The sequence below is a fragment of the Mustela nivalis genome (genome assembly GCF_964662115.1).
Source record: "Mustela nivalis genome assembly, chromosome: 3".
NCBI classification, from domain to species: domain Eukaryota; kingdom Metazoa; phylum Chordata; class Mammalia; order Carnivora; family Mustelidae; genus Mustela; species Mustela nivalis.
In genome coordinates this window covers 76033319-76060576 of record NC_139022.1, presented here as the reverse complement: position 1 = coordinate 76060576, position 27258 = coordinate 76033319, and the positions used below count along the sequence as shown (strand labels likewise).

The following is a 27258-nucleotide window of genomic DNA, read 5'->3' as shown; positions in this document are numbered from 1 at the left end:
GGCGATGAAAGAGGCAGGTATGATGAAGGACATGGGACTCTCTGACAGGTCTTTTAAAAGGAATCAGCATGTAGCAACCCCAGACACAATAAGCTTGTCCTTGAGGGACGCTCTGCTGCCTTCTCGTCTTTCCTTCCCATGCCCTCCTTCTCTTTTCTTGTTCCCCAGTTCCTCTGCTACTTTTGCTCACTTCTGGTGTTTTCTGGCACAGCTTTAACTTTCCTGAATTGGTCAGGTCTATTTTCCTTTCCCGCTGGCCAATTTTTAAATGCAGCGGCCAGAATAATCATCACTAGGAATTAGATCCACACTCAGAACGACTTCTGGGAGGGGACATGCCAGAACCCCACAAGGAAATCTCTTTCTGAGAATTACGTTAAGTTGGAATTTCATTTTTAAATGACATGTAGGATGGAACACATGTTATATATCAATGAAAGTCAATGTTCAAACGGAATAATAAAATAGGTTTGAAGTTCACATCTCCCATAAGAGGAATCACATTTTCATTACCCATTTTTCAGGTTAGTGACCAAGTCCCTCCCGTTTCTCCTGAAACCGATATAAAGTTTGTCCATTTTGATGCTGCTGGGAAAATACTATATCTAGAAAGAGGAGGGAGAGGAACGGTAGATTTAATGTTTGTTAGTTTGTGGTACTAGGCAGCAGGATGTAACTCATGTCATGTCCCTCAGCTCCTAGGTCTGAGCAGGATTGTAGAGCAAGGAATAGGGTATCAACAACAGGAGTCCATTAATATTTGCTTCTTCTTCCTTCCCACCCACCCCTCCTTTTTTGTCTCTGCTTAATAATTAAGCCTAACTTAATAGATAGGATTTTTCAGAAAATGTATGACTTAAAACAGAGCTTGGTAACGTTTTCTATAGAGGGCCACGGAGTAAAGACTTGAGGCCTTTGCAGGCCATAGGCGCTCTGTTGCAACGGCTCATCCTTGCAGTGATGTAACAAAAGCAGCCACAGATGAGTGAACACAACTGTGTTCCAATAAAACTTTATTTATAGCTTAAATTTTACATAATTTTCACATTTCAGAAATAATACTCTTGGGTTTTTTTTTCCTATCCTTTAAAAACTGTAAAAACTCTGTTTGCTGAGACCAGAAGAACAGACAATGGACCAATTTGCCAATTCCTGGCCCAGAACTTATTTATTAAGAGTATGCTTCCCATTAGACCTATCAAAGTTGAAGTTATCTTTTTTTTCCCTTCCACTTTTCCCTGCATCAGTTACTTTTTTCCCCACAGCCTCCTTCTTACTCTGATTTACCAATACCTCACTTCTCCTCTAGCTTTACTTGTTTTTTGGCACTATGAACCTCACAAGAGAATAAAGACCATTTGCCAAAGACCCTCCCCCCCACCTGTAAGCACCCAGCACTGTGGTGAGCACTAACCAAATGGTAGACACAGACTCTGTGGCTGACCATGTTGATATCATCAGCTATCTATTGTCCTCTTTCTCTTCCTTCCTGGTACAGTCTACTCCCACAATAGATGCTGGACCCTAGTCATCACTTCCCACCCCTCCTGGTAGATAAGATGTGGGTATATCTGTGATCTACTCCTACACAATTTTAAACCTGAGAAGTCTATTTGGGTGCTCCTGAGAAAGGTTTTTCCCACTGAAAAAAGAGAGAAAGAGAGAGTGACAGCAAAAGTGAGAGAGACAAGAACAGAAGACTCATCTTCTTGCTTCCTACTTTTGCATCATGTCATGTAAAGATATGATGTTTGGAGCTGCAGCAGCCGTCTTGCAACTGTGAGGAAGGTCCAAAAGCTTTTTGGCTCCTGTAGAATACCTTCTCATTCTTCATGACCCAAATAGAAAGCCATCTCTTCTAGGAACACTTTTATAATTCTAACTACAAGTTACTTCAAATATTTCCTTATTTCTTGGGACACCTGTGTATGATAGCCCTTGTTGTATTTTTTTATATCATCAGCTTCTCTGAGTAGACTATGAGCGGGAGAACAAGAACTGTGTTTTATTCATCTTTGCATGCCAGTTGTCTAACAGTGCTAGGCACATTCTAGAAGACACTGAGTAAATATTTTTTGAGTGAATTAGCAATGGGCACATAGTAATTATTTGTTGCTTAACTGATCACATTAATGAGAAGAAACTCTAAGATTTTATATGCAATAGACAAATATTCTTTCCAATTCAACACTTTTGTCACTGACTAGATAGCAACACCCACATAATTTTAGAATTTGGAATTGGAAGGGCACCTGGGTGGCTCAGCCTTCCTCTGAGGGTCCAGGATCAAGCCCTGTATCTGGCTTCCTGCTCAGCAGAGAGCCTGCTTCTCCCTGCCCCTCACCCCACTCATTCTCTCTCTCTCTTTCTCTCTCTCAAATAAATAAATAAAATCTTTAAAAAAAAGAATTTGGAATTGGAAAAATTGTATGTATCTAGTCCAACTCCTTTATGAACTCATTAATTACCATGAGCCTCATTAAGGCTCACAGTAATTAGCAGTACCAATTTTCCTGTTGACAGTTAACTAAAATCCTTCATATGTTTGTTCCTTTAGTTAGGTTAAACATGTACCCAAGGATTCCAGTGATACTATTTATTTGTGTCTAAACCTTTTTTCTGTCCATAGGTAAACTTCAGTTCAGAGCAAATTATCCCTAATCCTAAACTCCTTACATCCAAATGAGTAGCATTTTAGCACTTTTTGCAGGTTTGCTTTATATCCTATTATTTTATTGCAATTTTTATCGTATTTTCTTAGCAAATATATTTAGACATCTGGCCCTAAAGTTGGTATTGTCTTGGTTCAGTAATCATTGTTATCACTTGACATTGAAGGAATTACCATGCGGATGGATTAATGTATTTTCTATTAAAGGAAAGAAGTTACTTTAAGAAATGCTAGAGGCAGGGTGCTTGGGTGATGCAGTTGGCTAAACATCCAATTCTTGGTTTTAGCTCAGGTTATGATCTCTGGGTTGTGGGATACAGCCCTGCTGATTGTGGAGTCTGCCTGAGACTCTGTCTCCCTCTCTCTTTGTCTCTTCTCACAGTCCCCCCCCCCCACCCACCGCCGCCCCTAAGTGCGCGCTCTCTGTCTCGCTCTCTCTCTCTCAAATAAATAAATCAATAAATCTAAAAAAAGAAGAAGAAGAAATGCTAGTTGTCAAAACTCTCTCTGGACTTCAAGTCGGGTAGACATAGTTATTTGTAGTAATGGTCCACACAACTGCATTTTTCTAAGGAATTTTTACACGGTATTTGGTAAAGTATATTAAAGAGGTTTTTTTTTTTTTTTTTTTTAATAATCTACTTAGACCCTTAGTGAGATTGAAAATGAGTGATTTTACACATTTGTTTTTTGCTTCACTAATCTTCAGTGCCTAAATTGCTATCTTTTAAGTTCTGGGGGGAAAAAACCTGTTTACTTTTAACAGTACACTAATCTGAATCCCCCTACTTATCAGTTCCTTATTTATGCTAACTAGTTTCTAGAGAAGTTATTATCCTGTCAGTGAATCAAGTACCTTCCTTTGTTATTAACATTAAACTGCATAGTAGCCCACAGTCTACATTCTCCAGGGCTGTGGCATAAATGTTATCACACATTAGGGTATAAACCATATTCCCTTTAAGCCATCTTTAATTGTTAATAATTATTTTCCATTTCCACTCCCTTCAAGAATTCAAGTGGAAAACTTAACCTAACTCATGATCATCTTATCCAAATATCAATTAACAAATATGTGTAAAACTTCTTAGTTGTGTCAGATAGCAGTATGTAATAATGAGTAACTTCCCCACTACTAAGGAACACAGGAGCAGGAGCAGGATGGGTATCTCCACACTCAAAATGAAATTCGGATGTTTAGACTGATGACAGTGCCACATGTGCAGCAGAAGGGTTTGGAAAAGTTTATTACCCACATAAGAAGGCTTTCTGCCAAGAGCAGGATGGGTTCCCAAGCTGGTGTGAAGATGACTTGGAAGAGCAGGGAAAGGACATTGTTTGGGGGAATTCGTGGTGGTCAGGGGGTGGGCCTGGGGTGAGGATTCCTGGGTGTGGTCTAGGGCTCCCACAGTTGGAACTTCCTGCCAGCACCAAAGGAAGAAGCACCCAGGCTTTCTTGTCAGCTAGCTCCGATGTGGGGCCAATGGGAAGGGGGAATGGTAGAGCTTGAAAGCTGTAAGCAAACATAAAACATGGAGTTATGCTCTGTATAAAACAGTTATAAATGGAAGGATACCTAGTTTATCAGCTACCTATTGCTACAATAATATTACATAACAATCTTAAAATCTTATGACATACAAATTAAACTTTTATTGTTCACACGTCTGGAGTTGGCTACACAGCTCTGCCGATCTTGCCTGAACTCCTTCACCTGTCTAAATCAGCTGTCAGCTGATCTCAGGTGGCTATGCCCAGGGTGACTGTGGTGACCAAGCTTTGCTCTGTGTCTCTCATCCTCCAGCAAGCTAGCACAGCCATGCTTTCACGACAAAGGCAGAAGTGAAAGAGTAAGCAAGCCCAATCACACAAATACTTTTGAAGCTTCTGAATATGGCAATTTTTTTTTCTAATATGTGTGGGCCAAGGAAATTACATGGCCAAACCTAGAAGCATAATGGGAAAGCAAAAGATGTATAGATAGAATTGTGACAATTTTTGCAACCTACCACACAAATAGATTACTAACATATCACAACCTCTTATCCTACTTGACAGTGCTGAGAGAAGAAAAATCAATTCAACAAGCTACTCACTAGTACATGCTAGGCACCAGGAAATGGGGGTACAAAAAGAAATGAGACAGTGCTAAGAAGGTCACAGTCTGATATTGGAGAAAAATTAAACAATCCATTATTAAATTAAAATTCAGTGAAATAAGTGCAACAACAGATATTTTAAGGAGGTGGCACAGACTAAACACCGATTAACTCTTTCATTTCCTTTATCATTGATTTCATATCCAGTTTAATGGATTGTATTGTGATCACTGTCATCAAATTTCCTCTTTGTGTTGAAGATATAAAGAAAAAGCTGACTGAGATTCTCCAGTGAATGGCTTCCTCAAAAGTCAGGCTCTTTAGAAGCAAAACTAAATTGTAAGTACGCTAGACTAGCAGAAAGTCACTGGGTTCTCTTATTGATCCTTACACTTATTAGTCACTCAGGTTCAACCAAAATTTATTGTGTGCACCCCTGGGCAAGCTATTTTGCTGGGAATAGTCTAAGAATTGGAGTTACCTAACAAAGATGACTAAACAAAAATGTCTTTAAAAATAAGATCTGCCTTCAGATAACTTACAGTTTAGCCCTGTTGACTCTGAAGTCCTCCTTAAAGCAGAAGGTGGTAGCCTGGAGCGCCCTCTAACTCAGGCCATTGTTGGGGACACAGTTTGAAGATTAGAAGATTCTTCACTCATGTCATTAGTACACAATCACAAGGCCAGAAACACGTACACTTTGTCTCTACAGCACACTCTCATATGTAGGTAGATGGTGACCCATTCCACAGAGTGACATCAGTGTAATGGGACATTATATGAAGACAGACTTCAGATAGAAGAGCTATGTTAAGATAGCTCACAAATCCCCAGGTCACTAGTTATGACCCGAATCATAACTGGTGAGGGTTATTCTAGTAGAGTTTGAAAATAAGGTGTTGAGTTAATCTTCCAGCTTGTGGCAGATCAAAGTACAATATGAAGTTCTTTGAGACATGAAGATAGCATAGAAATGCTTTGCTGGATCTTCTCCAATACTCAAGATTTTCCAACAGGGAAACTTTTTGCCATTGTTCTGAAATATTTTTTCTTCTACTTAATCCGCGTTATTTCTAGGAGAACTCACCTATCTCTTACTACCCAGCAAAAAGACCAATTCCTTACGTTCCTTCCCTCTCTTTCAGTATGTTCCCTACTCCCATACCTTTCAACTGTCACATGGAATCTTTGGGGAAGACGGAACAAAAGTGGGCAGGCAGAGTGGAAACTAGACTGAAAATAAATTTTCCATAAAGCACCACCGTCCTATCTAGAACAATTCCTTGGGATGTGTTTTATTTCCTTTAAAAACTCAACGCTTTCAAACGTTCGCTGTTCAGGTCTCAAAACTTGATGGGGAAAAAAATACGCAACGTTTGAAGTACCCAAGAAAAGCTTGAAGAAATAAAAATCAATTGCTCCCTGGACCACTTGAGGAAGCAGGCGTTCCTGGAGAGCCTTCAGGGTTCCTTCGCAAGGGAATCTACGACGGGTGTTAAAAAGCCTCTCCAAATTCTGCTCCTTTTAGAAAACAAAAGGAGTAGAGGAGGTGGCGGGACTGACGGTGCCTAACGCTAGCGGGCCAGGGTCACTTTGTTCCCCTTTCGCTCCCCTCTTCCTCTCCATCTCTAGCCCGTCCTGTGCGCCTATCGCAGCCTCGGCTTCCCGCTCCTCCAAAGCGCCTCGCCGGGCAGCGGCCGCTGACTGCGCCCAGACCAGGTTCCGCTCGGCCGGGTCGGCTTCCCCACCCGGCACCCGGGCCTTTCCCCCCGCCGCCCACGCTCCCCGCTCCGGCCGCCCCCTCTCTTCCCGGCAAGCCGGCTTCCCCGCCAAGGGGGCCGCCCCGGCCTCGGCCCTCCCCCGGCCCCGGCCGGCCAGACCATAAAGAGCCGGGCGGCCGCCGCTCAGCAGAGCCGCGAGCGCACTCAGCTCGGCGCGGCGTCCGGACGCTAGCATCGCCCCCGACGGCAGCCCGGGACGCCGCGCCCCGCACACGCCTCGCGCTCCCTCCACCTGCGCCGCCCGCGGGGCTGGACGGAGAACGTACCCCGCAGGGGACAGCGAGGCGCGGCTGAGTTGCCTTCGCCCGCGACCGCCCGCGGCTGCAGGAAGAGCCAACATGCTGGCCCCGCTCGCAGCCGCCTTCCTCCTGCTGCACCTGGCTCTGCCGCCGCGGCTGGGGGCCGGCGCCCAGGCCACCCCCCAGGGTAAGTGGGCTCGCGCCGGGGCGGGGGGCGACCGTCCCCGGGTCCCTCCTTCGCGTTCCGCTTGAACGGCAGGAGGAACCAACTCCGTGCGCGCTGCTCGGCCCCTGGCACCTCACTGTCCCTCTGGGGCCCGAGTCACAGCATTTTGTAACTGGACGCGGTGATTACAGTACAACATCTTCTGAGTCTATTATGCAGCGGTGAGACCAATTCCCTAAACGACAGCTTAGGGGATGCGAAACTTTTCAGTCTGTGGGTTCATTTCCGAGTTTACCGCCGTGCTTTAGACCTCTAACGGGTCCTGTCTGGAGTGGGGTGAAATCCAGGTTCTGTCCCCTGGGGCTCTCTCTGGCAGACCATCCTCTCGCCCTTGGCCCCCTAAATTCTCCTACGCGGGAATAATCTTCCCCCCAGAAAGTCTGAGGGTCATCCCCCAGAAGGGCACATCGTAGTTCTGTTTGCCCCACCACTCGCTGTTTGTTTGGACCCCAAAGCCTCCTTTGGGAGTTGGCGTGATCTGATTCCTGAGATAAATAGAGCAGGAAGGACTGAGAGGTCGGTGTTTCTGTTATAATGAATCGGAAAATACCCCCAAAAAGACACCTGAATAATCTTCAAACCCCTTATTGAGATTGGGGTGACGATAACTGTTGGGCAGAAGCACTTAAGCTTAAACTGATTTTTTTTTTTTTTTTGTAAAGGCCAAAAGGAAGAAATTATTTAAGTGAGAAAAGATCTGAGCACTCTAACTAGGCACTCAGTAATGACCTTCACCTGTTGATGTGTTCTCACTAATGAAATAAAGCTGGAAGAGTCACACAGGTCCAAGTAAACGTTGTTACTCCTCACAAATGCCTGTGAGGGAATTCTCAAATTCCTTTCCCTCCCATTGCAGTCGCCCCCACTTCTAAACTTTGCATTTCCCCCAAATGACCTCTTTTGATTTTTCGACCGGGCAACCAAATAGTGGTTTCAGGGGGTAATGTTCTGCGTTTAGTTTGCCTTGAACTATTTGAAATGCTGTAATTTATCATCATTGTGACCGCTCTTCTAGGAAGGTGAACAATGATTCCGCAGTTGTATACACTGTGAAATGATCACCACCATAAATCAAGTTAACATCTGTCACCATACAGGATTACAAAAAATCATTTTCTTGCAATGAGAACTTTTGAGGTCTTCTCTCTCAGCAACTTCCAAATAGACAATATCATAGTATCGATTCTAGTTATCATGCTGCACTTTAAATCCCTGTGAGTTATTTTATAACTGCAGTTTCGTTCCTTTTGACGCCTTTCACCCATTGGCCCCATCCCAATCTGTTCTCTATCTATGAGCTTGGGTTGTTGTTGACGATTCCACTTCTGAAGTAAAGTATTTGTCTTTGTGTGTCTCGCTTATTTCACTTAGCATAATGCTCTCAGGGTCCATCCATGTTGTCACAAATGGTGAGATTTCATTCCTTTTTATGGCTAAATGATATTTATTCGTTCATTGTTAATGGGCACTTGGGTTGTTTCCATCTCTTGGCGGTTGTAAATAATGCTACAGTGAACTTGAACCTGCGTATATCTTTTTGAATTAGTGTTTTTGGGGTTTGGGTTTCATTTTGGTTTTTTTTTTTTTTTAAATAAATACCCATCAGTGGAATTGCTGGATTGTATGTAGTTCTATCTTTAGTTTTTTGAGGATCCTCCATAATGTTTTCCATAGTGGCTGCACCAATTTACATTCCCACCAACAGTGCACAAGAAGTCCCTTTGTTCCACATTCTCATTCACATTTGTTGTTTCTCTTTGATAATAGCCTTTCTAACAGGTGTGTGGTGATTACTCATTGTGGTTTTAATTTGCATTTCCATGATAATTACTGATGTCTGATGTCGAACACATTCTCTTGTGCCTGTTGGCCACCTGTAGGTTTTCTTTGGATAAATGTCTGTTCAGGTCTTCTGCCCACTTGAAAATCAGATTGTTTGGTTTTTTACTATTGAGTTGTATCATTTCTTTATATATTTTGGATATTAGTCACGTATCGCATAGGATTTGTAAGTATTTTCTCTCATTTGTATGTTATCTTTTCATTATGTCCCAGGTTTCTTCTGCTGTCTGAAGCTTTTTTTGATGTAGTCCCACTTAGTTATTGTTGCTTTTGTTGCCTTTGCTTTTTGATGTTAGAAAGGAAGCTTTTTAATGCAATTCAGAAGTTTTCTGGTTGAAGACATTATCTGGCAGTTTTGAATTTATGTCTATAATATTTTGTGTTATATGAATTCTTGACGTTTGAAGACACAACTTCATGGCGTGCTATGGTAGGGATTTTGCTGCTGCTTAGAGATGCCCGTTTAATGGGACTTGTAATCAGGCTATACTACCTAAATTACCCAGTTAATTTAGTTGCTGGAGATTATCAGATTAAGTCAAGTTTCTGATACATTCTTTTATTGAGTTAATTAGTCTTATAATCATCAGCTCAAGTGAATAATTTGTTTATATCCTTTCTCCTCTGAGCTGCCTTGCTCGTCTTATTAGTATGTATTCAATTTTCATACCGCGGTGGCTGGGCTGATTGGTAGTAGTAATTTCACCTCTAACACTAGAAGGTTGCTTAGATCCTGGCACTATTACTAAAATGTAATAACATTAATAGAAAATTGTTGTGTCTCATTTCCTTTTCAAAACACTTTCCAAACTCGTTACTGACTAATCCCAACTCTGTCTCTAGAGAGAGCAGCCAATGGATTAGATGAACCTTGCAGATCGAAATAGAGTAAATTTAGCTTGAGCTAAATTATGAACATAATCATAGATCAAGAATCAGGGATAGGAAGAATTTAGTTTTGAATGCAATTCACATGCCTTAAACTCACATCTGCAAATTCCTTCTCCTGAATGGAATTTCTAGACATACTGTCTCTTTGTCCTCACTGCCCTGGTGGAAATGTAAAGCTTCCAGTTCTTTGGAAATTAAAAAATTCTGTTTCCCGGGGCACCTGGGTGGCTCAGTGGGTTAAAGCCTCTGCCTTCGCCTCGGGTCGTGGTCTCAGGGTCCTGGGATCGAGCCCCACGTCTTCGGGCTCTCTGCTCAGCGGGGAGCCTGCTTCCTCCTCTCTCTCTCTGCCTACCTCTCTGACTACTTCTGATCTGTCAAATAAATAAATAAAAATCTTAAAAAAAAATCTGTTTCCCTTTTAGAGTACAGTAGGCAGCAGTGTTCAAGTTTTGGGAGAATGTGGAGTATTGGAAGGAACATAATAGATCTTTTGCTTTCCAATACTTCTTGGATCAAATTCATTATTTTCTAAGACCCTAAGGACACAGAAAAGAAACAATACAGATCTAGTATAAAGACGGATTGTCTTTTAAAGAGTAAACATTCTTGAGTAGCTAGGTTTTTGCCTGTTTTATAACTTTTATTTTTTTCTACTACAAACCCAACACCTGTTCATTGTAAAAATAAAAATAAAAAATTGGGTAAGCCAAAGTAAAGTAAATAAATGTATACTTATACAATCCAAAGAAAGCTACTATTCAGGTTAGCATTCTGTTGTTCTGTCTTTGAAATCTTTTTATTTGTGGGGGTGCCTGTGTAATTCAGTTGGCTAAGTGTTTGCTTTGGGCTCGGGTCATGGTCTCAGGTCCCTGGGATTGAGCCCCACATGGGGCTCCTTGCTCACTGGGGAGTCTGTTTCTCCCTCTGCCTGCTGTTTCCCCAGCAGGGAGGAAAGGTCTGTGAGGTCTCTCTGGTAGATAGATAATAAAATATTTAAAAATTATTAGTCAGTTTTATTAGACAATTGTATGGGTATTTACCCCCCAAATACAGATGTAACGAAGAAAAGGGCCATATGTACCCCAATCTTCACAGCTGCAATGACCACAACTGTGGAAAGAGCCAAAATGCCCTTCAACAGACGAATGGATAAAGAAGATGTGCTCCATGTATACAATGGAGTATTATGTCTCCATTGGAAAAGATGAATACCCAACTTTTATATCAACATGGACGGGACTGGAGGAGATTATGCTGAGTGAAATAAATCAAGCAGAGAGAGTTCATTATCACATGGTTTCACTTTTGGAACATAAGGAATAACACGGAGGACATTAGGAGGAGGATAGGAAAAGTGAATTGGGGGAAATTAGAGGGGGAGACGAAGCATGAGAGACTGTGAACTCTGAGAAACAAACTGGGGTTTTGGGGGGGCATGGGGGATATGTAAGCCTGGTGGTAGGTACTAAGGAGGGCATGTTTTGCATGGAGCACTGGGTGTGGTGCATAAAAAGTGAATCTTGGAACATAAAATAAAAATTATTAGACAGTGTTAGAGGCTAAAGTTCCTGCAGGTTTGGAATTGTTCAAATAATATTTGTATAAACCAACAAATGCTAAGTAACTTGTAGTATTGCCCATTTGGCCTTTGCTTTTAAAATAACTCTGGGGGCACCTGGGTGGCTCAGTGGGTTGGGTCTCTGCCTTCAGCTTGGGTCATCGTCTCAGGGTCCTGGGATCAAGCCCTGCATCCGGCTCTCTGCTCGACAGGGAACCTGCTTTCTCCTCTCTCTCTGCCTGCCTCTCTGTCTGCTTGTGATCTCCGTCAAATAAATAAATGAAATCTTAAAAAAATAAAATAACTCCAGATGTATACTCTTAGAATTTGCATAAATACAACAAAGCTTGAAAGTACTGCTGTCTTAAAAGCAATTTATATAAACACAAGTTTGGATTCTAGTTTTTGTAGACCACCTCTATCAGGTTACAGTTAAGAAAGAGAAGCCCCATTGTTTTGTTTTTATGTCAGGATTTTTTTTTTTTTTTTTTTTTTTTTTTTTTTTTTTAAGTAAGCCCTATGCCCAGCGTGGGGCTCGAACTCACAATGCCAAGATCAGGAGTTGCGTACTTCACTGACTGGGCCAGCGAGGTGCCCCTGCATCAGGAATTTTAACAGGGAAATAATAGAGAACTGTAAATGCATAAAGGGAATCACTTGGGTTTAACAGAGGCAGCAAGTCATTTTGTGGACAGACTCTGTCCTACCACAGCCATGCTTTCTTCTGCATTCTCTGTATTATTTATCACTACCCAGGAAAGTACAGTTGTCTCTGGTATACCAGGTACATGAGGGACCCTAAGGCAGACATCCACTGCTTGGGGACATAAGAGAAGCTGTGATTTGTGAGTTCTCGCCTGTCCCCTTTGTTCTCTAAGTCAGTAGTAAGCTTTTCCTAGTGGGCATTTTCAGAGCCACTTCTTCAGCCAAATGCAATTTAGAGTTTGCAAATTTAGTCTTCTCCTGGTCTCCTAGTGAGGAGAATTGTGTTGTGCTTTTTCTGGTTCACATGTCCAATCACTATAAGAGTGATAAGGAAGAATGGGTGATGTTAGCCCTGTGAAAAAATAACCGTGTTTGTTGACATTACTTAGATCTTGCTGTCAAACCGTGCCCCCTCAAAAAAGCCGATTTGTCTGAAACTTCTTCCACTGATGATCCCCTTCTCCCTGTTCTCCCCAGTCTTTGACCTCCTCCCATCCTCCAGCCAGAGGCTGAACCCAGCTGTTCTGCAGCCAATCCTGACAGACCCCACCCTGAATGAGGTCTACGTGATCGCCACCTTCAAGCTGCACACGAAAAGTTCAGCCACCATCTTTGGCCTTTACTCTTCAACGGACAACAGCAAATACTTGGAATTCACCGTGATGGGACGCTTGAACAAAGGTAAGCACGTTGGCAGAGATCATTTTCTTAAGAATCATCTTTTCCTATTCCAGCATTTGGGGTCGACTTGCCTTAAGATGCTTCCCTCCTACAATTTTATTTTCATCCGTCACTCATTTCAGTTTTCAGTACCAAGTTCTTCTTATTGTACATTGACCTGTTTGGGGAGGGCGAGTTGATATATGGCACGAGAATGAAGAATTGATTAGGGCCAAGATGCCCGTCCACCTGTTGATCGGGATCCAGATTGGAAAGGAACAGGACCCAGGACCTTTAGGCTACTGTCTTAGTTCGGGATGTTAGAGTAAATATTATAGACTGGATGGCTCAGACAGCAGACATTGATTTCTCACAGTACCGGAGTCCGAGAAGTCCAAGATCAAGGTGCTGGCAGATTTTGTTTCTGGAGCAAGCCTGGGTGCTGTCACCTTCCTGCTCTGTCCTCACAGGGCCTTTCCTCCCTGAGCAAGCGAGTGGAGAGAGGGAGCTTCCTTTCCTTATAAGGATACAAATGCCATCCTGAGGGTCCCACCCTCGTGACCTAATTTAAACCTAGTAACTTCCCAAAGACCCACTTCCTAATACCACCACATGGAAGGTTGGGGCTTCAACACATAAATTGGGAGGGAGGGAGGGACACAAACCTGCGGCCTAGAGCAGCCTCCCACTCCAATCTTCTGTTCCCTTGAGAGCATGTGGCTTAGCAGACCTCGCTCCCAGCTCTGCAAGCTCTCTCCTAGACATGATGGGGAAAATACACCTGTCAGTGGCACTGAATGAACAGCTCTCCTTTCTACCTGTCTGACACCTGTTTGGTTGCTTGCTGTCAGATGTTCCACTATCAGAATAAGTTACTATGAATACTAAGAAGTGGCTCGCAGAGAGAAAGGTCACTATTTTTTCATCTCTTTCCCCTCCACCCGTGCCCTGAGGACACCACCTGTTCCTGCTTATTGAGGAATGTGACAGATACGTGTTCCTGCTGCCGCGTGCTTTTAATAAAAGAAAGGAAGGAGGACCGGTGCTTCTGGCGAGATTTCATGTTTATTCCAGCTGGCTTCACTTGCGCTGCGTCAGACTATCAGATTCCAATTGTGATTGAACACTCACATTTTCAGGTGTTAGGAGCTGGAAGAAATTCCTCATTCTTAGCTTTCGTGAGACTCCAGAGTTGACAGCAAGAAGGAATGGGATTTTAACCCCTTGGTGTGTCAATCCAACATCCCCCTTCCCTCTCCCCCTCCCCAACTCCAGCTCCTGCTTCGTCTGTACCTCATGCCATCCTGTCTTCTCAGACAGCATTTCCTGAACACATATTTAGAAAACATACCTTTTTAAAAAAGATTTTATTTATTTGATACACGGACAGAGATCACAAGTAGGCAGAGAGGCAGGCAGAGAGAGAGGTTGAAGCAGGCTCCCTGGTGAGCAGAGAGCCCGATACGGCCCGATCCCAGGACCCTGAGATCATGACCTGAGCTGAAGGCAGCTTAAACCATGATCCAAGGCAGTCAGGCCAATGCTCTTCAATGCTCAGGCTCCTTCAGGGGCTGTGGTGAGGTCTCCAATAGTGAAGGGAGTCTGGGAATATGGCTCAGGGATGCTCTAAGCACTCCTGCACCCTTTGCCCCATCCGTAGCCCCAGTGGAAGGTGACTTCACTTCTCTCTCTGCCTTGACTCAGCCCCATTTGCCTCTCATCCCTGAAAGAACTGCTCATGTGCCACTAACAGGCTATTCTGTTTGTGGTCTATAAAAACCATTCTTTATCCAAGGGTCAGTAGCTTCTCACAGAACTGTAATTTAGATGCATTGGAAGATTTTCGTTTAGTTCACCCAGCTTAGTGGCCAAAGGGCCCTCCGCAGAGTGAAAAGCCCAGCATCTCGCTGTTCACCCTCAGTGAATCACCCTCTCGGTTTCGAAATGGGCCAGTATGTGTGAGCCTGTTGTGGAAGAATCTGTTGTACGGAAAAGCAAGGCAGGAACTTCCCGGAACCGACTGTTTCTGTTTGCTCTGTATGGGCAGAGGTAACACTAGATGGGAGTGGAGGGGTCAGGGTGTTGGTGTGTCCTTTGGATAACCATCAGTTATAGGATTGGCCTGTAAATACCAGCTAATCCCCATGTTGATGAACACATCTCTACCTTCCAGCCTTGGAAAAGATAAATAGCTTTTAGAATTCTTTTTTTTTTTTTTCTGTTTTAGTGGATTCAAATTTAATGTCGCTTATAAGTGCATAATAGCTTCTATAAGTCAAACCATAATCATAATTGAAAATTAGAACAGTTGGGTAGAAATATTTCCAGTAATAATGCAAATATTCAAGTGATCTGAATTGTGTATAAGCAATTATATACTAGATACTTATTATCATCAGTATATTCATGCTGATACTATTAATATATAAAATAAAACAATGAACAGCATTTCCTGAACACGTATTTAGAAAACATACTTTTTTTCAAAAGATTTTATTTATTTGACACACAGACAGAGATCACAAGTAGGCAGAGAGGCAGGCAAGGAGAGGATGAAGCATGCTCCCTGCTGAGCAGAGAGCCCGATGCCGCCTGATCCCAGGACCCTGAGATCATGACCTGAGCTGAAGGCCGAGACTTAACCCACTGAGCCACCCAGTCACCCATAGAAAACAAACTTTTTTAATGAGAAACAAAATCTTGGGGCACCTGGGTGGCTCAGACAGTTAAGTATCCAACTCTTCATCTCTGCTCAGGTTTTGATCTGAAGGTTCTGAGTTCAAGCCCCTTGTTGGTCTCCGTGCTGGACAAAGACTCTTCTCAAAGTAGCCTCTTCTTAGCTTCTTCGTGTACTTCGCTCTATCAGTCCTCAGGGTAATTGCTTGAGTATTCAGAACGATTCAATAGTCATCCAGCTGTGCTCAAGGGAGGAGCAAGACTTGGGTTCTCCTACCATGCTGGCGTCTTAGCTCCCCTGACCCTGCAGTGTCCTCCCTTGAGAATTAATGGTGAGATGCCAGAAACACATCCAAGTGGAAATATTCATCACCTTAAACCACAATCCGAGGCAGTCAGGCCAATGCTCTTCAAGCAGGGACCCCACAAGTGGCAGATCTGGGGAGACCCCCTCCTTCCTCCTCTGCAATGAGCCTTGCGGAAACACACTACAGGAATCTGCTGAGTTTGGAGACTCCAAACAGGGCCATGTACCAGAGATAGAAATGGTCAGTCACAGGCCTAGTGAGCTCAAGAGTGCAGCGGGCCAGAGACCAGGGAAGTGGGAATGATTGCCGGCTTTTCTCTGATGTTATGCTTAGGAGCTCCTTAGGAGCTCCTACAGGACCAGAGACTCGAAGGCCGCCATCTTCATTCCCATCCTCCCTTAGAATTCTTTTTATTTTTTTAAAGACTTTATTTATTTGACAGAGATCACAAGTAAGCAGAGGGGCAGGCAGAGAGAGAGAGAGAGAGAGAGAGGAGGAAGCAGGCTCCCCACTGAGCAGAGAGCCCAATGCAGGGCTCGAACCCATGACCCTGGGATCATGACCTGAGCCGAAGGCAGAGGCTTTAACCCACTAGGCACCTAGAATTTTTTTTATAAACATTTTCTAACAGAATCCAGTAGTCAAAATCCTCAGAAAACAAAGAACAATTTATACCAGAGTTTGGAGAGTTGAAGAATTTAACATGGAGAAGCTTCACTGGAGCAATAGGGAAAAATACAAAGATTTGCCAGCACTGGTGAATCTGAAGGTTCTAGGAAGGAGAGGCAGCCTTTCTGATGCTAACAAGGAGAACTCACTGGGGCCATTAGCTCCTGGAAAGGGTGGGGCATGTGGTTGTGACTCCCCATTGAAGTGTTCATCGGTGAGGGCCTGACATAATTGGAGGGGGATGGGGGAGAATCCTCCTCCCAGAAGGTGAGCCCCAGTCATTGTCTAGGGCCCTAGATGTGTTCCTATAGTAAACCAAAGTGGATTCCATGAAGACCGGGAAGCACAGGTTTGCTGCTGAGCTCTCTGCTTCTGCTCTCACGCTTCAAAGTCCTCCTTCCCATGGCTGCCTCAATACTGTTTATAAGCATAACTTGGAACAAATTATGCCTGACAGCAGAGACATTTAGTGACTTCCCATTCTAAACTGAATAAGGTACAAATGTCCTTGCTGCTGGGCAGTCACGATTTTCTGCTGCATGATCCCCAACCACCTTTCCAATGTATCCCTCCTTCCAACCCTGCATGTAGGCTGCACTTGAGCCGGGTGTACTAGTTTCCATTCCCTGGGCCTACCCACGCTGTCTGTCCTTCTCCACCCATTTACCCTCCCCACTGGGGCATTTCCTGCACTGTCTTCAGTTGCCGAATCCTACAGATGCAAGACCCATCTCCTATTCCTTCTGACATCTTTTATCATAGAACTTTGTCCTGTGGAAGGTGCTAACCTTAGCTTGCCTTGTACTTGAATTACCTGTAGGTCTTCTCTCCAGTACGTTGTAAGCTCCGTCAAAGCAGGCGCTGAGCCTCCCTTACTTAGCTCATGTCTGTGTCTGTCACAGCACCTAGCACAGTGCATCGTAGATAGGAGTAGCTCATGGGCAAACTGAACAGAATAAATGGAGGTTGAGAAGAGTAGCCTTGTTTAAGAAGACAGGAGATGAGGGGCGCCTGGGTGGCTCAGTGGGTTAAGCCACTGCCTTTGGCTCTGGTCATGATCTCAGGGTCCTGGGATTGAGTCCCGTATCGGGCTCTCTGCTCAGCAGGTAGCCTGCTTCCTCCTCTCTCTCTCTCTCTGCCTGCCTCTATGCCTACTTGTGATCTCTCTCTGTCAAATAAATAAATAAAATCTTTAAAAAAAAAAAAAAAGAAGAAGAAGACAGGAGATGAGGTATTGTGCAAATTCCAGAAGCGCACAATGTCTGGCATGTAGTAGGTCTGGCTCAAATTCATTAAGGAATTAATGAATTTTGAAGACATTTAGATGAGGTTAAAGGAAATACAGTATTTCTGGTACAAATGATCTATCAGTTGTTAGTAATACAGGTGGTAGAATCTTGATAGAAATAAGCATTCTGTAGAAACCACCTGGCTGGACAGAAGATCTGGGTGATGCTTTTCTTGTATCTAGCATAGGGCAACTTTCCAGTTAGTATTTTGAGTTTGAGTCACAGTTAAAAATTTTAACAGCTGTGTCCCCACGGATATGTCTCTAAATTGCTTAGCCCTGGTTTATTGTCTCTAGAGTGGGGGTGATAATAGCTACCTCACAGGTTGATTGCAAGAACTGAATTATATAAAGTATAATTTTTTTTAGACTGCAAAGCCCAATAAAAATTTGAGGTTCTTCCGTAAGCTTCTATAAGGTAGGTAGAAAGAAAGAGGGAGAGAGAAAGATCTCTACTTTTTCGACAACTCTTCTCAAGATGATTTGGCAAACTCTTGACTTGCCCTAAAAAGGCCTTCACCTTTCAGAAAAAGCAAACGAGGGATGCCTGGGTGGCTCAGTGGGTTAAGCCACTGCCTTTAGCTCAGGTCATGATCCCAGGGTCCTGGGATCAAGTCTTGCATGGGGCTCCCTGCTCAGTTGGGTGTCTTTTTCTCCCTCACTCTCATGCATATGTTCTCTCTCAAGTAAATAAAAACCTTTAAAAAAAAAAAAAAGAGAGAGAAAGTAAACAAGAACTGCTTTTTTAGTCTTAATTTGATTGCCACAGTGGAACAACTTGGTGCTGTGGTAAGGAAGGGAACCCCAAGAATTTGCAGTAATGACTGCAGACAGTCAAGCTCCTTAGCCTAAGGATAGGATGTGTCAAATAGACTAATGGTTCACAGGGAAGCCTGTGGGCTAGAGAGAAATACAGTATGAGAGAGAGAAGGGTTTCAAAATTAGAATTCTGAACCCAGTACAGACGGTGGATAATGAGGTGTGTCAGACATTAATATTTATGGAGCCCTTATAATGTACCAGGACTGTGCTGAAGGCTCAACACTCATTTTCTTTTTAATCTTCACAGTACTCTTGTGAGGTACCCTTGAATTAGCTCAATTTTAAAGTGGTCATGTACAGAAAATGGAAAGAATTTTAGTGAAATTTAGGACAAACTCCTGGAGGGTTATATTATTATCCTTGTATTGGGGGATTACCTGGGAAAGAAAGCTGGGATTATTTGAAGGTAAATGGGTTCGCTAAAAGGCATGCTGAACTTTTTTAAAAGTAAAGATTCTAAGCTGATAGATCACAAAGATGCTGTGAGCATGACCTATCTTGGCATCAGAAAAGAATCTTATGAAGTCATTCATTATACCTTTCTGGATACTATAAAAAAAGAACGAGCTAGATAAATAGTACTCATAGGGACTGGTAAGTTGTTTTGTAGCAAAGCATCTAGAGTTTTTGACAAGGCTCTATCTTGGGCATTGAACCATTGAACATATCAGTGACTTAGGTGAAGACATAAAGAGTATTTTATCATGTTTGCAAACAGTACATAGCATAGCTGGAAAAGACGGTGGAACATGTTAGATGGCAATCATCAAGATTAACAAGGCCCTACCATTCCGACAAACATGCCACAATCAGGTGAAATTGAATGGGAATAAATGTAAGTCCATCATTTAGGAGTGAAAAATAAAATGCCAAAGTATAAGATATAAGACACCTACCCAAGGAGTTCCAGTCAACAACATTAGAAACCAAGTAGTGTTGAGCACACAGCCTAACCTTTAGCAGATGTTTAGAAATGTTCACTGAATGAATGAATGCAAAGATACAGCGATATAACAGTTTCTTAAAAATCTCCTTCAATTTTAGGCTTCATTAATGCATTTATGTGGCCAGATTAAGGGAGCTAAGGAGTCCCACCTTGTGGCTAAGTGTCCAGGCCACATCTAGAATATTGTCTCATCCTGGACACATTTCACAGGGACATTCTTAACTCCAGAATTGCCTTAAGGAGCGTCACCAAAACAGTAGTCTTCTAGACCCCATTTTTTTTCATGACCTCACAAATAAAAATATTAAAGGATCTGGAGAAATGAAGGAACCAGATAGAAGACATGAGAGAGATGAAAGTTGTCTTCAGATATTTGAAGAATAGCGTTTAGATGAAGGATAAGACTCAATCTGTCTATAGCTCTGAAGAGTATAGTTACAGTATAGTTATAGTATAATTACAGTATAGTTACTGTCTGTTCCCTCTGACTCCACATTGTGGTGGGAGTCAGAGGGAACGGATATTGGCCCTGTATTTGGAAAATCTTGGCGAGTGATCCGAAAGTGAAATGGGTTTCTCTGCAAAGTAATTAGTTCCTTGTTCCTGAAAATGTGCTGGTAGAGGCTATCCTTTCATTGAAAGGATTTGTGAAGTGAGATGCTGAGCTAGATGACTTACAGTCCTCATATTCTGTGGTTCTGCTAAGGCCAGAGAGGTTCCATGGGCGCTTAAGGAATTGCTTGGCAACTCTCTCCTGCAAACTGACCTTGGGATTTTGTACACAGTCACAGCTTTGTCGTCCACCAGAGAGCTGAGGACATGATGAATCTCATAACTTTTCAAAATATAAAGCCCTCTGCAGATGTTTAATATCCTCACTGTGCTTCCTTTCCCTGGATGGTTTCCTTGCACAGGGCGTGTGTGTGTGCACGCGAGCGCGCATGTGTGTGTGTGTGTGTGTGTGAGAGAGAGAGAGTGTGTGTGTAGGTAGGTAGGTAGGTACACTCTGTGTACTTTACCTTTGTTCAAACTGCTATAAGAAGACTTCAGAACCTCCAGACTGCATCCATCACACCTCGGAGTCACCCAGAGTACTTTCAAGAAACGCGATTTGATGATTTACCTTTTATGTCTTTCCAAAGCACTGAAGTTACAAAGACCCAGTGTATAGGGCATGAAGATAAATAAGCAAAGGCAAACAAGAGTATCCATCACAAGAGACATTAATGGCAAGAAGGCTTTTTTTTAATGTACAATTATTTAAAAAGAAGAGGAAAGGTTGACAGCAGTGGCTTTCATCATATATTTAAAAGTGCCAAAGAGCAAAGCCATTTGCCAAGCAAAGCAGAAAGCCCCAAACTACCTTTGCACGCTCACTGCCCGCAGGCCAGGTCACTCTGAACTCTTTTCCCCAAGCAGACCAAATATTATCATTTCCAGTCCTTGAAAGCTGGCCTCCTCCTTCGTTGCTTTGACATTCAGTCCATCATAATATTTTTGACTACCAAGTCTACTTTTTCAACAGCACCTTTTGAGAATTCTTTTCCAAGAAAACAGTATGTCCAATCTTCATTGCTGGGGTTTACACTTTCATCTCCTGCCAGGCCGGGAGATGGTCTTTAATCAGGCTAGGCTCTGCGGTTCTGGTGTCAGGCTGGTATCCAGGCCTGGAAATAGAGCCATAAAATCAGACCCCAAATTGTCCAGTGTGCAAAGACGCGAAGTTTAGAAGGAAAGGATTTTCAAAAAGAAACCAATAGAACCTACCTCCCCCACATTGTTGAAGAGACTGTGGGTAAAAAAAAATAAAAAATAAATCAGAGTGGATACATGAGTACTCTGTTTGATCTATTTTTCATTCAGTTGATAGTTGTATTTAGTGTTGTCAGATGCTATGGTATATGTATGAGAAAATTAATAAGAAATAGAATCCTAGTCTCAAGTGCTCTAATAGAGAAGATAAGAAATAAACGCAACCCACCGTTGTGTAGCAGTTTATAGTTTCTGCATTTTCTTGTTTGGCTACCACTGAAACAATGAGACAGAAAAGCAGTTATTATTAGCTCCATTTAATAGTTTAAGAAATGGACCCTTGGAGCACCTGGGTGGCTCAGTGGGCTGGGGCCTCTGCCTTCGGCTTGGGTCATGGTCCTGGGGTCCTGGGATGGAGCCCCGCATCGGGCTCTCTGTTCGGCGGGGAGCCTGCTTCCCTCTCCTACCCCCTTCCACCTGCCTCTCTGCCTACTTGTGATTTCTGTCAAATAAATAAATAAAATCTTAAAAAAGAAAGAAAAAGAAATAGACCCTTATCAAAGTGAACAGTCCCAGGGTCACATAAGTTATCAGGAATCTGGGCCATGACCAGACTGTGCATCCTGGGAACGTTGAGCTAGAAAAGCCCAGAGCAGGTGTTATGGGAACAGGAATGAGAACAACTGCCAGGCGAGGGGAGGAAGGAAGACTTCAGGGAGGAGGATGCATTGGAGCTGGATGTGGGCTTCCGCTGTGCAGCAGTGATGGGTCAGGAAAGAGAGGGATAGAGAAGAGAACGTTTCACAGAGAGGGAAGGACGAGGGAAGCCAGAGAAAGCTAGAGAGAGGTGAAAACGTAAGACGGGTTGTTCATCTCGGTGGGCATCAGCAGCACAGAGGGGAATGAAACCAGGGGGGAGGTTGCAGCTAGTCCTGGGATGAGGAGTTCAGGTATGACGTAGGAACCACTAGAGAGCTATTAAAAGATTTTATTTGCTTGTGGCGTGTGGCTTTGAGAAGGCAATTAACTTGATCAGAAGAGTCCTAAAAGGAGCTCAAGCTGTCAATCCAGAAAAATTGCCACAAGAACACTTCAGTAGGAAGGTGAGTCAGGAATCTGGGGTCACATCCAGCGATAGAAGGGCATAGAGGTGGGAGACACCACACGGAGCCCTGCAACCTTGGGTTATAATCAGATGTGCACGGGTCTTTGTACTGGCCCTGAGAGAACCAGGTTGAGAGCCCCAAGAAGCTGATTTCAGCTAGTAGTGAGTGAAGAGAGAGTATGAGAACTCAGCAAGTCTCCGCTGAAGGAACAAAGATGCGCCCAATGACTGTTTTCCCGAGTGGAGTTCTCCTAGAGGTGGTGATGGGTAGAGGTGTGGAGGACCCAGAAGACCACTGCTTCCAGCTTCAGGAGGCTGGCTCTGCACTCCTGCTGGAGGAGGAAATGATTGTGTTCCTGGCGCTGTAGTACTTCCCCTCTGTTTTGCTCTCTGTCCGCTGTGTGTGTATGTGTGTTGGGCTAAGCTAGGGCTATGTGAACACTGGGAAATGGGACTAGAGAGAAGAAGGCAGCCATGTCTGTTCTCTATGTCTGTTCTCTGTTGTTCCAGTGGTGCTATCTCTGCAGAAGGTCAGGGACACTTCTACCCAGCAGGCTGCAGGCTCCTGGAGCCAGAGCTTTCAACTGTTTCTGGACTTGCTATGACTGATGTGAAAACATTGAGCTTCCTGAGCAGGTGCCTGTCTGCCCTCTGGGGTAGTCTTACTCCTCTGAAGATAAAATAAGTATTGAAGCACTGAAGTAAGGAGTTTGCAATAAAACAGAAAAATGAAAAATGGAAGCCATAAGAGGAATGCGAATGACTGGATCAAATATGAAGAATGGCAAATGTCAACGCACTTGATAATTTTTCTGTGAACAGACACCGTGAAGACGGAAGTTTCCATAATTCTTCTTGTCCTTTTTTTTTTCTTTTTCTTGCTATTGTCACAAGATCTAGGAGCACAAGGAATTTGTCATTTCAATATTGCATTGCAACACAGAGCAAGGCAGAAGTGTAGAATGCCCTTAAATGACAGCATGAACATGACAGGAGGTTTTGCTGCCTGCAATGGATGTTGAATTGCCACTCTCCAAACTTTCTAATTTATATATGAAATGCTTTCAGTGCCATCGTTGCATTATTCATCGAAAATGCACATGCACAGTGTTCAGTGGGCACCTGTTACATGCAAAGTATTCCGCTGGGTACTATTTATGAAATTAAACTCAGTGATCCAGTTGTGAAAAGAAATCATGGCCCACATGCCCTGGAAGGCCGGCTAAAAAGCAGACAAGATGCCCATACAATATGTTTCCTTTGAATTCCACAGAAATACCAGGTTGGGGAAGAAAACCAAGGCCGTTTGTTTTAAGCCACTAGGGGTATCCTCTCCAACATGTTAATATTTGGAGTCTGGGGTTGCCTGGGTGGTGCAGTGGGTTAAGCCTCTGCCTTCGGCTCTGGTCATGATCTCAGGGTCCTGGGATCGAGCCCCGCATCGGGCTCTCTGCTTAGCAGGGAGCCTGCTTACCCCACTCTCTCTACCTACTTGTGATCTCTCTCTCTGTCAAATAAATAAAAATCTTTATAAAAAAGATATGAGGAGTCTGGATTGTCGCTGCTAGGAGAATAAGGATGTGTTGACTCTACGTGTCTGTGACCTCATTGAAGTTGGGTGGTCCCAGTGGCATTTTCATAGGCCTGTAAAAACCCCGGGTACTTGTAAAACTATTCAAAATAGTAAAGAAATACGAGTTTTAAAAGTGGAACTAGTGGGACACCTGGGTGGCTCAGTCGGTTAAGCGTCTGACTCTTGGTTTTGGCTCACGTCGTGGTCTTGGGGTCTCAGGGTAGTGGGATCAAGCCCCACATCGGCTTGTCCCTCTCCCTCTGCTCTCTCCCTTCTCTCTCTCTCAAATAAATAAAGTCTTTAAAAAGACATGTTTTGGTCAGTTTTCCCCCTTTTGGGTACCACATGGGCCTCCAGTTTCCAGCTATGCAGTTACTATTTAAATTCTCAACAATATTAAATAGAGGGGTAAAAATTCTATGGTATCCTGTATTTACAATATCTCAAGAAATTTTACTCCTCTTTTCTTCCTTCCTGTTCTTTTCATACCACAGTGATTTATGTCTTATCAGTCCTTTACTTCAGGAAACATAGTACTCTACTATCGTCCTACGAAGGCCTTCTAGCCAGTCTTGTCTTGCCAAGTCTTACAAATTCTTTTCTCTTAGTAAGCAAGCTGTGGTGACCACATAAGCAGAAAAGAAGACCTCCTTACTCCTCCTGGCGTCTCTCTACAGTACAGAACCTAAAGCCATCTGGCCCTCTCCAGCCATGGTCAAATGGAAAAGCAGACCTAGTCTTGTGGGAATAACAACCTAGAAAGTGTAATATATTTGGAGGAAGTCTTCGAGTAAACTCAAAAGTTTCACAGTAGTGATTATTTTCTCTGGCAGTACCACAACATAAACAGGCTGGTGACTCCATGAGGCAGCACCAAGTTGGTACAGAAAGGGTACCTGAGGGAAAATAGTCCAAGTTACTTGCTACAAAGCATACAGCTTGACGGAAACACAGTCTGGGTATAGGTGTGTAAGTCATTGCTTCTTTTTTGTGTATTGTATAAGTAATTCATGTTTCTTGTGCAAAAATTAGACAATAAAGATGAGCGAGAGGAAAAATTCATCATCCAAGCAACCAGCAATGACCACATTAATGTTGACATATTTCCTTCTAATTTTCTGTATATTTTTTCTGTATGAGATTACACGGTGACTCAACCCTTTTTTCACTCAGCAAAACACTGGAAACATTTTTGGGTTTTTAGCATGCACCTATTCCGTAGTATTCCATTTCATGATTATATCATAATTTAAGTAGCCAGCCCACCCTCTCTTTTTATACATACGTGTTGTGCCAAATTTTTCTTATATATTTCTGAAATGATTGTTTCTGGTAATGAACTTGGGTTTGGCAACGGTACCTTTGAATGGATCTGGAGGTGTTCTTGGTAGGCTCGCTAAGCCCTTGGAAGCAATTCACTTTGGTCTTTATAGCAAACCTCACCCAATGGGCTTTACTCCCAAAGGCTCAGCAGCCAGGAATAGATTTTTAGCTCAGAGCTCAACAAATTCAAGACCATAATGGAGTAAAACCAAACAGAAAACCAGAATCCTAAAATACGTCTGAATTTTCATTTAACAAAAAAAGTGAAAATGCTTGAGCTTAATAAGCTAAGTGAATAGATAGCTACCTACATAGAAAAAAAAACAAAAAACAAAAACAAAGAGATAATGAGGTGATGGATCCTCTTCTAGTCCTCCTTTTGCGACCATGGGTATCTTCGGTTCTCTGAGCGTTGTTAAACTGAAGATGGGTTGTTGAGGGACAGTATGACAGATTCTGCTCCATTCGGTATATGCTTACACAGGCCTATCCATACATCACCTTCTTTTAGTCATGGAATAAGCCACAGTCAGTTTCAAATTCTGGTCCTGCCACTTAAGACGTCCTTGAGCAAGTGCCTTCCCTTTCCTGAGCTTCACTTTTGTCATCTGGAGTTATTCTAATTTGCTAGTTTGCAATGAATAGAAATTAAATGTTGAAAGCAGCTCAGGGCAGCGCCCAGCCCCCCAGTGTAGTGCTCAGGAAATATTTGGTCAATTAATTTATGCGTTGAAGAGCTTACTTGGATTTCAGTTGACTTTCAATGCATTCTGCTTGCTCATTGTACTAATTGCTGTCTGAACTAGCGTGTTTTCAGATTTACCATCTATACTGTCTTCGCGTGAGCACAAAGCATCCTCAGTAACAGAGTGGCTTACCAGCGCCTAGAACAATGGATGGCACTTAAGATGTTGAATATTTTTGCTTCCAGCTTCCTTGGATTCTTTTCCGTAACCGGGCCTTGTGACCTAGAGGCTCAGCAGAGACCTGCCCCACGCCCCCAGCCCCACTCCCCTTATCTCATCATTGACTGGTATGTGCTTGCTTCCAGCCATCCTCCGTTACCTGAAGAATGACGGGAAGATTCATTTGGTGGTTTTCAACAACCTGCAGCTGGCGGATGGCAGGCGGCACAGGGTTCTCCTGAGACTGAGCAACTTGCAGCAAGGGGCTGGCTCTGTAGAACTCTATGTGGACTGCACCCAAGTGGATTCTGTGCGCCATCTCCCCAGAGCCTTTTCCAGCCCCTCCCAGAGTCCCGAGTCCATTGAATTGAGGACTTTCCAGAGGAAGGCACAGGTAGGAACCCACAAACCATCCTCCAACCTGGAAAGATGGGCTGCCCAGGCTCAGGGAGGGCAGAGGAATGTGCCGAGGTCAGGAGTGGGTCTGACTGCATAATTCTAATCACCTGGGGAACTTAAACTCTTGCTAGAGGGCCCACCCTCAGGATCAAGTGAATCAGAATCTATTGAAATGGTGCCAGGGTGTAGGTATTTTTAAAAATACCGATTCTAATGGGAAGCTAAAATGGAAAACTTCTGCTTTAGATGCTAAATAAAGACCTTTTGGACGTAATTGCAAAGTTGGAAAGGATTAGCAAAAATTAAAGAAAACAATCTTAAGGGATGCCTGGCTGGCTCAGTTGGTAGAACATGTGACTCTTGATCGTAGGGTCATGAGTTCGAGCCCCATGTTGGGCATGGAAATTATTTCAGACAACAAAAAACAAAAACAAAATCTTAGGGCAGTAGGATGATATAATTTTAATCTTTCTATGATGATAGTATTTATTACTTTAACAAAAGTGACAAAGAATGATTGGAAACTGCCAAGAGCTTAGAAACAATATTTTTCAAAGGTCTTATTAGAGCATCCCTAACAAAAGGGACCTCATTGCCAACTTAGTTCCACAAGGCCTTGAAAGTTCCATCACGTCTGTTGTCTGTTTTATGCCATGTTGATGGTATTTTTCATTATATCATGGCACCTACTGTAAAAATTGCCGCATGTATTTCTTTTAAAAAATTTGTGTTAGGAGATAGTTTCCTATGAAGAACTAGCATTCTTTGTCCTTTCCATTAATTATAACTATAACTGGTCATAGTTCCTGAATTTTATCTG

The 27258-nt window shown here is 43.1% G+C and overlaps 1 protein-coding gene across 1 annotated transcript in view; it reads left to right on the top strand.

Annotated features, from left to right (window-relative positions):
* Positions 1–6684: 6684 nt before the first annotated feature.
* Positions 6685–27258, top strand: part of THBS4 (thrombospondin 4) — a 44680-nt gene continuing 24106 nt past the window's right edge. Inside the window, exons 1-3 of the mRNA XM_082724289.1 lie at positions 6685–6977; positions 12490–12693; positions 26186–26433. Coding sequence (XP_082580415.1) covers positions 6890–6977; positions 12490–12693; positions 26186–26433 — 540 coding nt within the window. The 5' untranslated portion in view covers positions 6685–6889. The remainder of the gene's footprint in view (positions 6978–12489; positions 12694–26185; positions 26434–27258) is intronic.